Source organism: Sturnira hondurensis, unplaced genomic scaffold, assembly GCF_014824575.4.
Source record: "Sturnira hondurensis isolate 20B ecotype Veracruz unplaced genomic scaffold, ASM1482457v3 Scaffold0021214, whole genome shotgun sequence".
Lineage (NCBI taxonomy): Eukaryota > Metazoa > Chordata > Mammalia > Chiroptera > Phyllostomidae > Sturnira > Sturnira hondurensis.
In genome coordinates this window covers 9428168-9441317 of record NW_028093845.1, presented here as the reverse complement: position 1 = coordinate 9441317, position 13150 = coordinate 9428168, and the positions used below count along the sequence as shown (strand labels likewise).

General features: G+C 39.9%; 1 protein-coding gene across 4 annotated transcripts in view; it reads left to right on the top strand.

Annotated features, from left to right (window-relative positions):
- Positions 1 to 13150, top strand: part of NPNT (nephronectin) — a 75326-nt gene that overhangs the window by 32416 nt on the left and 29760 nt on the right. For 2 of the 4 annotated variants that reach the window (XM_037031863.1, XM_037031864.1), the window contains 4 exons: positions 2318 to 2410; positions 6538 to 6630; positions 10892 to 11011; positions 12365 to 12484. In XM_037031863.1, the coding sequence (XP_036887758.1) occupies positions 2318 to 2410; positions 6538 to 6630; positions 10892 to 11011; positions 12365 to 12484 (426 nt within the window). The remainder of the gene's footprint in view (positions 1 to 2317; positions 2411 to 6537; positions 6631 to 10891; positions 11012 to 12364; positions 12485 to 13150) is intronic. The other 2 variants (XM_037031865.1, XM_037031866.1) reach the window with 1 other exon arrangement.

The window sequence follows — 13150 nt, the reverse complement described above, 5'->3', positions numbered from 1 at the left end:
AGGGCACATCTTTTTTAAGTTTGAAAAAATTCTTTTTGACTTGCATTTCTTAGTGAGAGAACCAGGGAATGACATTTTAAAGTGACTTATTGCTGGGACTTGTGTTAAAAACTGCATCTGAACCATCTACAAGGTGTACAGTTGACTGAAAAATTATATTGGAAGGTACTCCTAGATAGTTTATTTTTTCTCACAGTGCTGAAAAATTGTTTTTCTTTGAATTTTATGAAATGTCTAACATCATCAGATTTTAAGACTTTTCCAAGCACATTTTCTCTGCCGTTTACACTTTTTACTCTTCTCAGCCTTTATTTCGGCAAGTTTTTAAATTACATCCTATCTGAGCAGCCCTGGGCAAGGATTGGTAGTGGCACAGGGTCCAGGTGGAGTGGCAAATAGGGGAGAAAGGCCGGAAAGTAAAATTGGCAAACAAGCCTATGGAGTCCAGGCGAAGGAAGGGTTAGTGAGGGTTAAGTGAGGAAATGTAGAAAGCACCAAAAATAATATGCATGTCAGTTTCACAGGCATATGAGAGAATTGTCCAAAACTGGGAGCACATCCCAGGACAGAGAACAGCCCGGGCCTGTGTGGGAAGGATCCGGTGCCAGGGACTTGAGAACTCAGAGTCACTACTGACCCCGTTCCCTTTGTCTTCAAGATGCGCCAGCTCATCACTCAGTGGCTACTGAAGCCCATCTCTTCCTGTCGCAAAAACGTATCGTGCCTTCTTCATATCACCCAGACTCTTTCTAGTCCTTTCTACATATTGCTATCAGGCTAATAATCCCGGCATGTTGGTTTTTATCAGTTAGTTCTACGGATGGTGATCAAGTTTCCATTTCCTATAGACAGAGTGTACATTCCTCAGAAATCAAGGGAACATCATCGTCTGATGCCTCTCACCTATGCCTGTCTACTTCTCACTCTTCGACGAGCACATACCCTCCCTTGTTTTGCTTGACACGCCTCCGAGTGTCCCCTGAATAAATGTCGCCTTCCTTAGGATGGTCTTCTTCCTTTTTTGTCTGCCCATGCTTCAGGATACAACTAAAGTCTCTTCTGTAAGGCTTTCTGTAAAAATCTATATGGATATGTGTGTGTGAAGATTTCTTTACAAATTTCTCTATTTACCTCAAAATTTACCTATTTTGCTCATAAATAAATGTTGCCTTCAGTTAAAAACATGCCTGTTTTGTCTCCGTCTGGACTGTAAGCCCTCTGATAGCAGTGCCCACACCGTACAGTGCTTTCTCGTCCGTTTTAGTGTCTGGTAGAGCACGGTGCACGTGTTTTGTTCAGAGCAAGGTTTCTCAGTCTGGCACCGTCACAGTTTGGGCTGGATAATTTGGAGGGGGCGGGGTCAGGGCACCATCCCAGCATTGTTGCTTGTGTGGCAGTATTCCTGTAGTCTACCTAACTCGGTGCCAGGAGCACCCTCTCCCCAGGGTGACAACCAGAATGTCCCCATTTGTACCCAATATCCATGGGGGCAGAACTCCCCTGCCCCGTGGAGAACCAGTAACGCGAACAAAAAATTCTAAACGGTATCTTCGCAGGAATCAAAGACTGGGAAAGCTTTGTGGGACAATTTCTTAGCATTTGGGGGTCTTGAGGAAAGACAGACTTGAGTTGATGGAAGAGAGTAAATGTAAGATAGATCTTTTTATTTGCTGGGATAGGCCCTAGGAAAGCCGTTAGAAACTGATGAGCAATTGCGATGCCCCTAAGGTTAAGGTAGAGCAATGCAACGGAGGTGTTCTTAAGTTGAAATTCCAAAAATACTGAGCTTTAATGTTAATTTTATTTTGAACTATTTAATTCTTAGAAATACTATTTCCAAGAAAATAGTATGTTATTATTTAATTGGAAATTTATCTGGAGTTCAAACAATTTATCCAGAGTTAAACACTCTCTTTGGATTAAGAACACCTTTTTGAAGTGCGTTTGAGGAAATGAGTTTGAAAAGATGAGTATAGGTCATTGTCAGTTTATCACTATTGGCAAGCATCAGTTATGTTCATGCATAGTTTTACATGTTCTTCTGACTATTAGAGCATCGTGCTCAAGTTAGCAAATTTTCCAGCCCAAAGCGATACACACATGTGCACACCGATATACAGTACATGTGTGTGAGTGTGTATTCTAGACAGTGTCTAGAATACATACTCACCTCCAGGACACAGTGTTTCTGTATATTTCTGCTACTCTTTTGTAAATCCTTAGGGATTTTTTATTATTAATCTAGCACGTGACATTGATACTATATGTCTGATGTGCTGCTGAGCTAGAAGTAATGCACGGTATTCTCTTGTCACAGCGGTGTGCCAACCACAGTGCAAACACGGTGAATGTGTCGGACCAAACAAGTGCAAGTGTCATCCTGGATATGCCGGGAAAACCTGCAATCAAGGTAGGGGACAGTGTGACACATGTAAAGAATCAGGGCCCCCCTCCATTCCTGCCTGGTGTAACAATGTTCTCATGCCCAACCACTTTCCTAGGATTATTATTCTACATGATTGAGCTGCCATTTGCTGAAAGATACAAATACAATAATGGTACATCTTTTAAAGTCTATTTCATGGAGGGACAATTAAATGAATTTCATCCTCATATTTACTGCTAATAATTAAAATGCATTTTGAAAAAGAGAATTGCAGCATCAGTAATGTTAGAAGTCTCACATCCTGTTACTCCCTGTTCATCTACTAAAGAAAGGGTGGGGAAGCCTCCACAAAGTGCTGGGCTGCTTGGACCAGTTAGATGAAAATGCTTTAATACTCAACGTCGGGTAGGAAATTTGATATGAAATTTCGAGGTCCCTTCAAACTCTGAGCCCTTCAGTTTTGTGATTAAATTTCCTTTAACTGTTGAGCAGTTTGCAATGTTCCTCTCAGAAATAAAGATTTCGATTAACTTAGTAAGTTACTTTTAATTGATCAGTTGCTTATAAGAGCAAACTTTTATTTGTCACTAACAGTGCCCCAGGTATTTTATATATATATAATCTGTTTTCATCATTACAACAATGTCAGGAGGTAGAGCATTTATTATAATTAAGAAAAGCTCCTGGCTGGTGTAGCTCAGTGGATTGAGCACGGGCCTGCGACTCAGGCAATCGAGGTTCGATTCCCAGTGAGGGCACATGCCTGGGTTGCAGGCCAGTTCCCTGCAGGCCAGTTCCCAGCAGGGGACGCACAAAAGGCAACCACACATTGTTGTTTCTCTCCCTCTCTCCTTCTCTTCCCCTCTAAAGATAAATAAATAAAATCTTAAAAAAAAAAAGAAAAGAAAAGCTATGGTTAGATTTCACTAGAAAGATACAAGGATAAGAGGGTAATGCTTTATTTATTACTTAAAGTAATGCTCCCCATTGTTTTAAATGTCGAATGAAACAATCATACGGGGGTCTGACTGTCTCACAGATACTTACCTGACCTCACCTGATAAAGAAATGTTATTGTTGAAATACTCTTGTTCTTCAATATCTGATACCCCTGGAGGTATGCCATGTAGACTGGTGATTTGTAGAAACAGTTTTCAGAACAATCCGGAACACTGGTGTTTGAAGGTATGTGTACAGTGGTTCCTGCACTGTCAGAGGAAGGCCATGTTCGTGAAAGGTGACGTGTCCAGTGGTCGGACAAACTGTCACTCTAACGTGTCTTCTAGATGATCTGCTATTTGATTGATAACTGAGTTTTTTCCAATGCTCCTTCTCTAATAACATTTTCCACCTTGGGATTTCTCTAACTTACCTGGGTAGTATTTGTAAAAAAAAATAAATGGGGTTCTTATTATCTTAGTTTACTCTTTTAAAAATCCATTTGATCTTCATTCTCCCATCTAAGTTTTCAAGTAGCAGCATGTTCGGTTCTGACTACTGAGTTACTGGTGTTCCTCTCGGAGTCCCAGCATGCGTCTTTTTTGAAGTGATGAGCATAAACCAGCAGAGGTCTCATTACTATGTCAGCACCATAAAGCTTGTCCCGATGCCAGGAATTTATACAAAGAAGATTATTAAAAGAAGCTAAGTTGAATTGCAGAGAAGTGCAGTTGAGTTTATTTACAGTTTCATCAACTTTAATATGCTTCATATACACTATTATTGGAACAAGGATTCATGTCTGGGTATCTCTTATGTTCAGAAAACCAGTTTTTCCAGTAGCACATACCTGTTTCTCTGAAGAAAACTTGAAATGTACTGAGTTGAAATCTGGCCTCCCAAAATGATATTCCTTAGGGGCAAAGGATTTCTTTAGTAGCAAAATGGGATTTTACACTTGCAAAAATAGTGTTGACACTGAAAATGTAATTTCAGATCCAACTTGAACAGAAAACTCCAGCTCACAGTAAACCTGTGTGTTTTAATTCACTGTCTTGTTGCCTTCCTGACCAAAACAGCCATCTGGCCACTTCCTGATGGAAATGCTTATGTTCTTTGAGAGCAGAAGTCCTTTGTGGAGCCCCTGAAAACAACCACTAAACTTGCACACGACCAGTGCACATTAAATATTTATTGAGTGATTGTTACATGTCATGGTTCTTGGTCCTGAGAGCCACATGCTCTTGAAAGAGTTCTGTGGAGTTTTCTAGTGCCTTGGTCTCCGAACCCATGGACTGTGAATTTGTCAGGTGAGAGACACTGCCATGGATGAGCTGCCTCAGTCGGAGAGCTGTCAAGAGACCCCCCAAATGTTACAGCGGGTTGTCTATATCTGTTCTATATCTACATCACAAATTAACTTAGACATTTTATTTGGACCATATATTGTAATAAAGTGGAAACCGTGCCTTAGAGACACGGGAAAGCAAACAGGCTTCCGGTTTCTTGAGGAGAGAAATGTCAAAAAAAAGAGGTCCTTTGAAGTAATTTTGCAGAGCCGGATAGTAGCGTTTGATTAAAAAGCAGGTTTGGGTATAAGGCAAGTATCTGCTAAAAAAATACTGCTGCTAATTGTGTACTTGAAGAAATCACTCCCAGGAAACTTGCTTGGCTGAGTGAACAGCTTGAGTAAATGACAAGCACTTGGGTGCTTTCAGAGCGGCCTGGGGAACAGCCAGCATAGCAGGGCAGGCCCGCTTTGGAACTGGCTCGATTTAACAGCCTGTCACAAGATACGTGTAATCTGCTCTTGGCGGCTCCCCACTGAGTCATCTTCTGGATTTGCTATAAATGGAGCACGTGTAATATCATCGGCATAGACTGGTCATTAAATTATTCTATAACACACGCAGTACCTACCTTTCGGAGTAGGTAAAATTCTAACACACGATTGGGTGGTTTTGTTTTTGTCCACCTTACTTTTTCTGGTGATTTTATTCTTGTATATTTTCTCCCTCCTCGAATCACTGTACCCCTACAAGTCCCCTTTCCCCTCAGCCAAGAAAGGATACTATTATAGATAATAATCTTTTTATAATTTCCCGACTAGGGAATTATTTTTAATATATCATGGCATTTTTTTCAGGAATGCAAGATATTCTTTTGAATTTATGGTGTGCTTTGTAATGAGTTGAGAAGAAACAATTCATAAGTATCAGTTACTAATGTGTTGACATGGTTTGTGTTTCATATGCTGAATTCCTTATCCCAAGAACATAATTAGAGTCCTGTAGCACATAATCAGACAGTAAACTCTGGTGGACAAGTTAAACCTGAGAGCGGATCACTTTTTTATGTCCAGCAGCCTACGTGCTTTAACTGTAATACTCAGGTAGTTTCTTACAGCCTTGCTTTTTGAAGGCTGTGTGATTTTAACCCCCAAAACCAATGTTCCTCTAATTTGGAATTTTAACTATTACTCATATAATAGTCTTGAAATAGGATATAACTGCCCCTTTGTCTCTCTATCCTTCCGTCTTACCCATCTGACAATATTTGGTAAGGTAAGCATGGGAACATTTCTTTCTCTCTCTCTCTTTCTTTCTTTCTTTCTCTTTATTTTCTAATTAAGTGTGACCTAAATGTAACATAAGCTCTTACATTTAAGTGGAACATTGATCATGCTATTTATTTAAATAATATATTTATGCAAGTCATAACTTTTCATGCAATTTTGGAGTATTTTAAACTATTGTACACATAATAATAAGAATAAAGTCTTAGGTTGGTCGGTTAAGACTTTAGTGACCTGAAACAGAGCAGGTTGGTCATAATCAATACTTATATAATCTGTTTATTTTAGTTTTCCATCTTTGTTGATAACTAAAATCATGCTTTTAAAAGTGACCATCCCTTTTTTTGCTGTTCCTATTTTTAATTTATGAGAGAATGATGGATTGTTGACTTGTACGGTGTGTGTGTTCTTGGGAAGAAAGATGACAGTGATAAATTTGCAGGGAAATAGAAATTTAAAAAATGGAGAAACTGGAAGAACTGGAAACTAATTTTTTGTAAAATATCTCTATCTAAAGCATTCTTTTTGAACCCCACCAACTTTATGCAATTGTTTAATATATACTTATAAAGATTTTTAGGGCTAAAAATGACAGCAGTTCAAAGTTGACTCTTATTACCTTCTTCCTGGTGTGAAGACGAACGCTCCTACCCAACTCCTCACGACCGAGGCAGTGAGCAGCCTCTTTCCCAACCCCAGGACCACCAAGCCACAAGTTTGCCTTCAAGGGGTGAGCCTGCACTATCTCAGGGGGCCTGCGCCTCCCACCTGCACGGCTTCCTGCACTTTCGTCACTTCTCGCAAATGTCCTGAAGACGAGCTCCGCCCCCCGCCCCGCCCATCCCCCCGGGGGCCCCGCCTCCGCTCCATGTGCATGTGAAACAAGCAGGGGGACTGTTGCCCGTGCTGACTCTCTGTGCCCTAAAAAGCCTGGAGCCTCGCTGTCCTTTCACTGCCTCGAGTATCGTGGCTTTTCTTCTTCTCCGGGTTTCAAAGTGTTTTCCGAAAACAGGATAGCAGAAGAACTTTTGTTTTCATGCGTAGGTGAAGTCAGGAATATCAAAGCAACCGAAATGAGGTTCTGATGGCTTTTTCTAAGTAGATTTTAGATGGGATCAATCCTCTTCACCACCAGATAAAGCGTGTAGAGTTCTGGTTACCAGAAATGAAAGCGTATCTTAGCTTCCTTTCGTGCCACATTCTCTAACATTAGAAGGCCTAAGTTCTGGTTCCACTACAGCCCTTAGGTAAGCAAGTCATTTAAAACCTCTGGGTGTTAGTAGAACAATCAGTAATAGGGGGAAAGTAATTCCTGCCCTATTTCTCTGGAGGGCTTGTGTGAGAATAGAAACACCAGAAATATCAGTGTCTTCGTTGTGCTGGAAAAGCGTTGTAGGAAGGTTAGTGGGCAGCATGATTTCACAGTTCTTCTGAACACCTTTTTTCCTCCTCTCTGACAGATTTAGGAACATAGAATGGAATTCAAACTCTATAAATTAGACATACTCTCTGCTCAAAGGGACCTTGATTCATTTGTGTTTCTTCTGCACAAAGAATAGGGCCAGGGACTAATTTCAGTCATGTGTCACTGCTGTCTCTAAAGTGTAAAAGTTATGGCAGCTGACATAGTGACATCTCTTTCCCTGTGACCTCTGCTTTGGTCAGATAAAATGTAAAAACTTAGGCTTCTGAGATATTGTCCAGTTTAAGCCTCAAAGGAAAAAAAAGTCTGTAAGTGCATTAAACAAATGAAGTTTTTTTCCCTAAAAAAAAAAAATCCATTGGGTTGTCTAATTCCATGAATCTCTTGCAAATTTTCAAGCTACTTTTCAGTGTCTGCATGCTAATAAAATTTCTGAATCTCTTTTTCCCCTGAAGTGTCAGTATAATGCTATGCAGCTTGCATTTTTGTTCTGGACCAGGTCCTTTGTCCCTCTTACCTCCCCCAAGCTCCTGAATCCATCAACCTGCTTAAATATACTCCTGACTTATAGATGCTCTTTAAGAATTGTATACTTAATAATTAAAGCATTTGAATGTAAGTGGTTTAATTGTAAAGTTCTATTATTTGTATGGTAAGATAGGTGCATGACAGCTCATTAATTTTTGCTATAAATTTTCTATTTATATTATACTGCAAATTCCTAGAGAAAGAGCAGGACTAAAATAAATTTAAAATAAAAACATGAAAGATTGTTTTCTTAGGTTCTTTTGTCAACTTTTAAGATTGATTTCTAAAATGTGATCAAGGAGACTTTTTATGTTTTTTATATTGTTCCACTTACTGTAGAGTGTCACTTTTGCATTTCTGACTTAATTTGACAGTAATATAAGTGTTACTGGTTCTGTAGTCCAAGAGATTTTGGAAGCAGCCAATATTAACTCAATTATATAAGGCATTAGATCCATGGGAAAATAAGGTATAATAATCATAGCATAGAAACCTGTTGAAAATTGAAAAAGAAGTTCATCAACAGAATATTAGGCTCTTCTAATCTTTTGGAGTTTTCTGCTTGAGCAAAAGTCTGATATTTGGTGAATACTGATAATCGTGGATGGTGGGATCTTATTTTATAATTTCTGCAGTGGGTTTTGTAAGGGTTATTGTGAAGGTTTTAGGAGACAGATGCCTGTGGCAGGTGGGACAGTAATGGCCGTTCTGGGACCATCAACCCCAGTGGCCTGTCAAGCAGAATCAGCCACTCCATCAGCAGCTGGTAGAGTACAGCTTTCTCAGATTGCTTCCAACGTATTTGGATACTTACATGTCAATTTCATACCAGTAAAAGAGTCAACAAATGTCCCTACATTTACCCACTCAATTATGCACATTTTTCCTTTGTCTGAAGGAAATAATGTCTGAAGAAATGTCCATCAGCATAAATACTCTTTGTATGCAAGCTGCCTGGAGCTACAAATATCTGACCAGTTCCCCTCCACAAGACTATAGAAGTTTTTGTGGCTCTTTAAAATAAACCCAGGTTTCTTCTTTTTAAAAAAGATTTTATTTATTTACTTTTAGAGAGAGGGGAAGGGAGAGAGGAGAAGGAAAGAAACATGAATGTGTGAGAGAAATATCCATCAGTTGCCTCTTGCACATCCCCGACTGGGGACCTGGCCCACAACCCAGGCATGTGCTCTGGCTGGGAATTGAACCAATGACCTTTCAGTTCGCAGGCTGGCACTTAATCCACTGAGCCACATCAGCCAGTGCAAACCTAAGGGTTCTTAATTGGCATGTTTTATATCCATCAGTATCCTTCCCTTGAGATATAGAAATCAGTCTAACTGTGTTGTTTTGTTGTACTGTACTACTTTATTTTCGCTTGGTGCAGAAATATGTTTAAAACACAAAGGCTTTCTCTAACAGTGTGCTCAGATTTTAAAACTACATGCTAGAATATTAGGGCTTTGTTAAAGCCAGGTGTGAATTGGCAGGGAAATATTAGCAAGGGTACTCCACTCCTCCCAGAACATGAGAAAAGAGTTTTCTGATTTTAATTTTTAATAAACATTGAAATACAAAGTAGAAGAGTATGAGAAGTGGAGTGAATTTCTTTGTCTTTCCTTCTTGGTTTAAATTTTTTACTTCATTTAACAGAGGAAGAAATCAAATTTTGATGAGACTAATCTGCAGAGCACCTTCTTTGAGGAAATTATTTTGATTTATCTTAAAATGTGATTCTGTGTTGTATACCCCTGACTGGGCAAGACAAAATAAAGTATAAAATTGAATAAAGCATAGGAAATGACAAATGTTTATTATTCAATATTCTAGGACTTCACCCAGCTGGGGATCCGCTTCCAGATGGGTTAAGGTTAGGAAAAAAGACCAAGCTGGGAAGTCAGTAAAATATTCTTTAAATTTTGGATTCAGTAATTTAGACATTTTAGAAAACAAGGTAACTTGGTGATTTAATTAAGTGAAATATGTAGATTTCTAATAAACAGCAAGTCAGGTTTATATTTGATTAGATTTAAAGAGAACTTGCAACTAGATTTATCCATATTTCTTCTTCCATGACGTAGGTTAATAGATAATTAAATCATGCTGGCAGGTCCAAATAAACATGTGGTTATATTTCTTTTTAGTGAAGTCTATATTTGGGGCATTATTGTTGAAGTACTTACATGTCATTCTGGGTTTTATGTTCACTTGAGGCAGTGTTCAACTTGAGTTGAAAAATTCTCATAATGTGCAATGTGTTAGTTCATTTCATATTGATATTTAAATCAACTATCCTAAACTACATAGTGATAGTCAATTATGTATTACTCATTAGTGTTCTCATATGTCCTTCTTAACTACCAAATGAATGAAAATATGTTGAAGCATTTTTTAAATTTTCTTCTTTAATATTAGATCAGTATATAATCTATAAGACTGAACAAGAAAAACCATAATTTGTGATCATTCTAATTCAAGTAGCTTTGGTCCTCTGAAAAGATAGCTTTATTTTGGGAACATCAAAGCAGTCTAATGTTAAAATCCAGATACTTTCTGGTGTCTTCTTTAAACAGAAAGAGGAAGAAATCAGTAGAGGAAGAACACATTGTCAGGAGGGACTCCGGTGGTAGACCCCAGATATTTTGAGGGCACTGAAGTCTGACCTTGAGGTTCAGCACCATGAGGAGTCAGGATGCTGCTGTTTCTAGGGATGAGGAAGCAGGCACAGTGTATTCTAACTGGCTTTAGTGGGCACAGATCCCATTTACTATATAATTTAAGCTCCAGAAATTCATACAGCCTCTTCATTGTAATTAGGCTATTGGTCACCTCTGAAAGGAAAAAAAAAACTTGGTCACCTCTGGCATAACAGTATTAAAATTAAGACAGTGTGAACAGGCTCTCTCTCTCTGGTATAAATGACTGGCTAGTGTAGCTTGAGCTACTTTTCTCCTTCATTTTTCAATACAGAGAAGTATTTTTAATGGTTTACCTTTGTGCAGAGGTTTCAAAGTTATTCGGCTTCAACTTCCACTCTTTTCAGATCTGAACGAGTGTGGCCTGAAGCCGCGTCCCTGCAAGCACAGGTGCATGAACACGTACGGCAGCTACAAGTGCTACTGTCTCAACGGGTACATGCTCATGCCGGACGGGTCCTGCTCGAGTAGGTCAAGAATCCGGACTGTTTTCTGAGTGCTTTGGGCTTGGTGTCTCTCATGTTGTGGTCTGGTAGTTTGAAAATGAAAGTGGCCTCCCAGGCCCTCCCCAGAACAGGATGGATGTAACTGTGTGTATGGGGGCAGAGTATGTGTCCCTAAGGAATGGAAAATCAAAATAGGAGCTGTCCCTTTTCGATGGCTAGCATTTCTTTTTATCATGGGCGTTAGTCTTAAATTGATTTGGATGTGATTTTAGAAGAAGAATAACAAAAGTAAGTGTGTTTTCTAATGTGTTTCCCTTTCATCAATGTGAGCATAGAGCTATTCCAGCTAGAAAAAGAACATTAGTGATTATTTCAGGACTGTGAGCTGTCCATAAAGATGGACTGTAAACTGTTGGCTGGTAGAGATTCCATTATACTTGCTGATCAATTATAAACTGCTCACAAATTCCTTCTCCCCTCATTGTTGCATTTTATTATATAGTCTAAGGACTAACTTATGTCCCTTTTCTTAAAAAACTACTTCAAATGGAAAAAAATTAAATTATTTTAGTAACATAAAAGTAGATTCCATCTGTGTCTTTGTAGGAAAGAAATACACAGTGTCTCCTGCTAGCATTTGGTTTTGTTATTAGACAGATGATGCCCTGAAATTCTCCAAGGGCTGAACATTGCATTGAGGTTGTGTTGATAGGATATCCAGCAATTGATGGCTTGATTTTCATTTTTATAGAATTATCAGTTGAATTAGCTAATTATCAGTCAGTTAATGATTAGTTATGACTAACTGGGTTGCGTTTTATAAAATGAAAAAGGTTAGCTAATTTTATTTAGCATTGCATATTTAGCATGGAACATTTTAAAGTGAGGTGGTCCATGCTTAACAATGTGAGACAGCGATGCTGGGAAACTGTAACATTGCGCAGCTCAGTGGGAGTTCTGCTGTCCCTCGGGAAAGTTAAGGTGAGGCTGAGACAATCGGGTGGATGTTTCACTTACCATCAGCACTTAGCATGTGCAGTCTGGAAACATGCCTTCATTTTCCACTCTCCTTGGCCACTGGAAACATTTCCGAATAATCTATGTGAGATGAAGTGTTACCCTTGCCTTTGAAGTCCTCAAATGCGTTCGAGGCCGGCCCCAGATGATAACAGGGCTGGTTCGCTCCTGAATCTTCTTCATCCCTGGAGGAGGAGAGCCTTTCCGTCTCTCTCCCTGTTTTTTGACTTTTGTTAGACTGTTGAATGAGTGAGGCCTTTTGTCTTCATTGCCGGCCAAGTGACACAGATCTCAGGACAAGTTAGAGACAGTTATTTCCGTTGTTGAACCTGAGTCAGCCGGTTGCACTCATTCCAGGTGCCCTGACGTGCTCCATGGCCAACTGCCAGTACGGCTGTGATGTCACCAAAGGACAGGTTCGGTGCCAGTGCCCCTCTCCTGGTCTGCAGCTGGCTCCTGATGGGCGGACCTGTGTGGGTGAGTTATAAACCCAGTGTCTCTGTCCGCAGTCTCTCTCGGAAAAGGAGGAAAGGGAAAGGTGAAGGGAGTGAGAAATAAAGGCCGTTGCTTGCATCAGGTGATTAGCTGTCCTTCAGAAGCTGTCAGGTGTCTTAAAAGAGGACCTCTGTCTGTGAATGGACCATGGAAATCTTATTTTTTCTAAAAATGGGGGGGCAGGAGAAAGCTTCAGGCAAGGGGAACCACATGTGCAAAGGCATTGAAGTTGGACGGAGCCCAGTGTTCAGGGAAACAAGAACTCGGCATTTCTGGCATGTAAGGGGCAATGACTGATAAAGCTGAAAAGGCACCTGGGGCTAGATTGTATATATTGCACTCAGGAGACTTTTTACCCCTGTAGATTAGGAAGGTAGTATAGGATTGTCATTAAGAGGCAGGGCTCTGGTTTCGAAGTGGCCTCTACCATATACTTTTAAAAAAGATTTTATGTATTTGTTTTTAGAGGGGGGGAAGGGAGAGAGGAAAAGAGGAAGAGAAACATCCATGTGTGAGAGAAATATCAATTGGTTGCCTCTCACACACACCCCAACTGGGAACTGGGCCTGCGACCCAGTCATGTGCCCAGGGGTCGAACTGGTGACCTTTCACTTTGTGGGATGAAGCCCAACCCACTGAGCCCCAGAA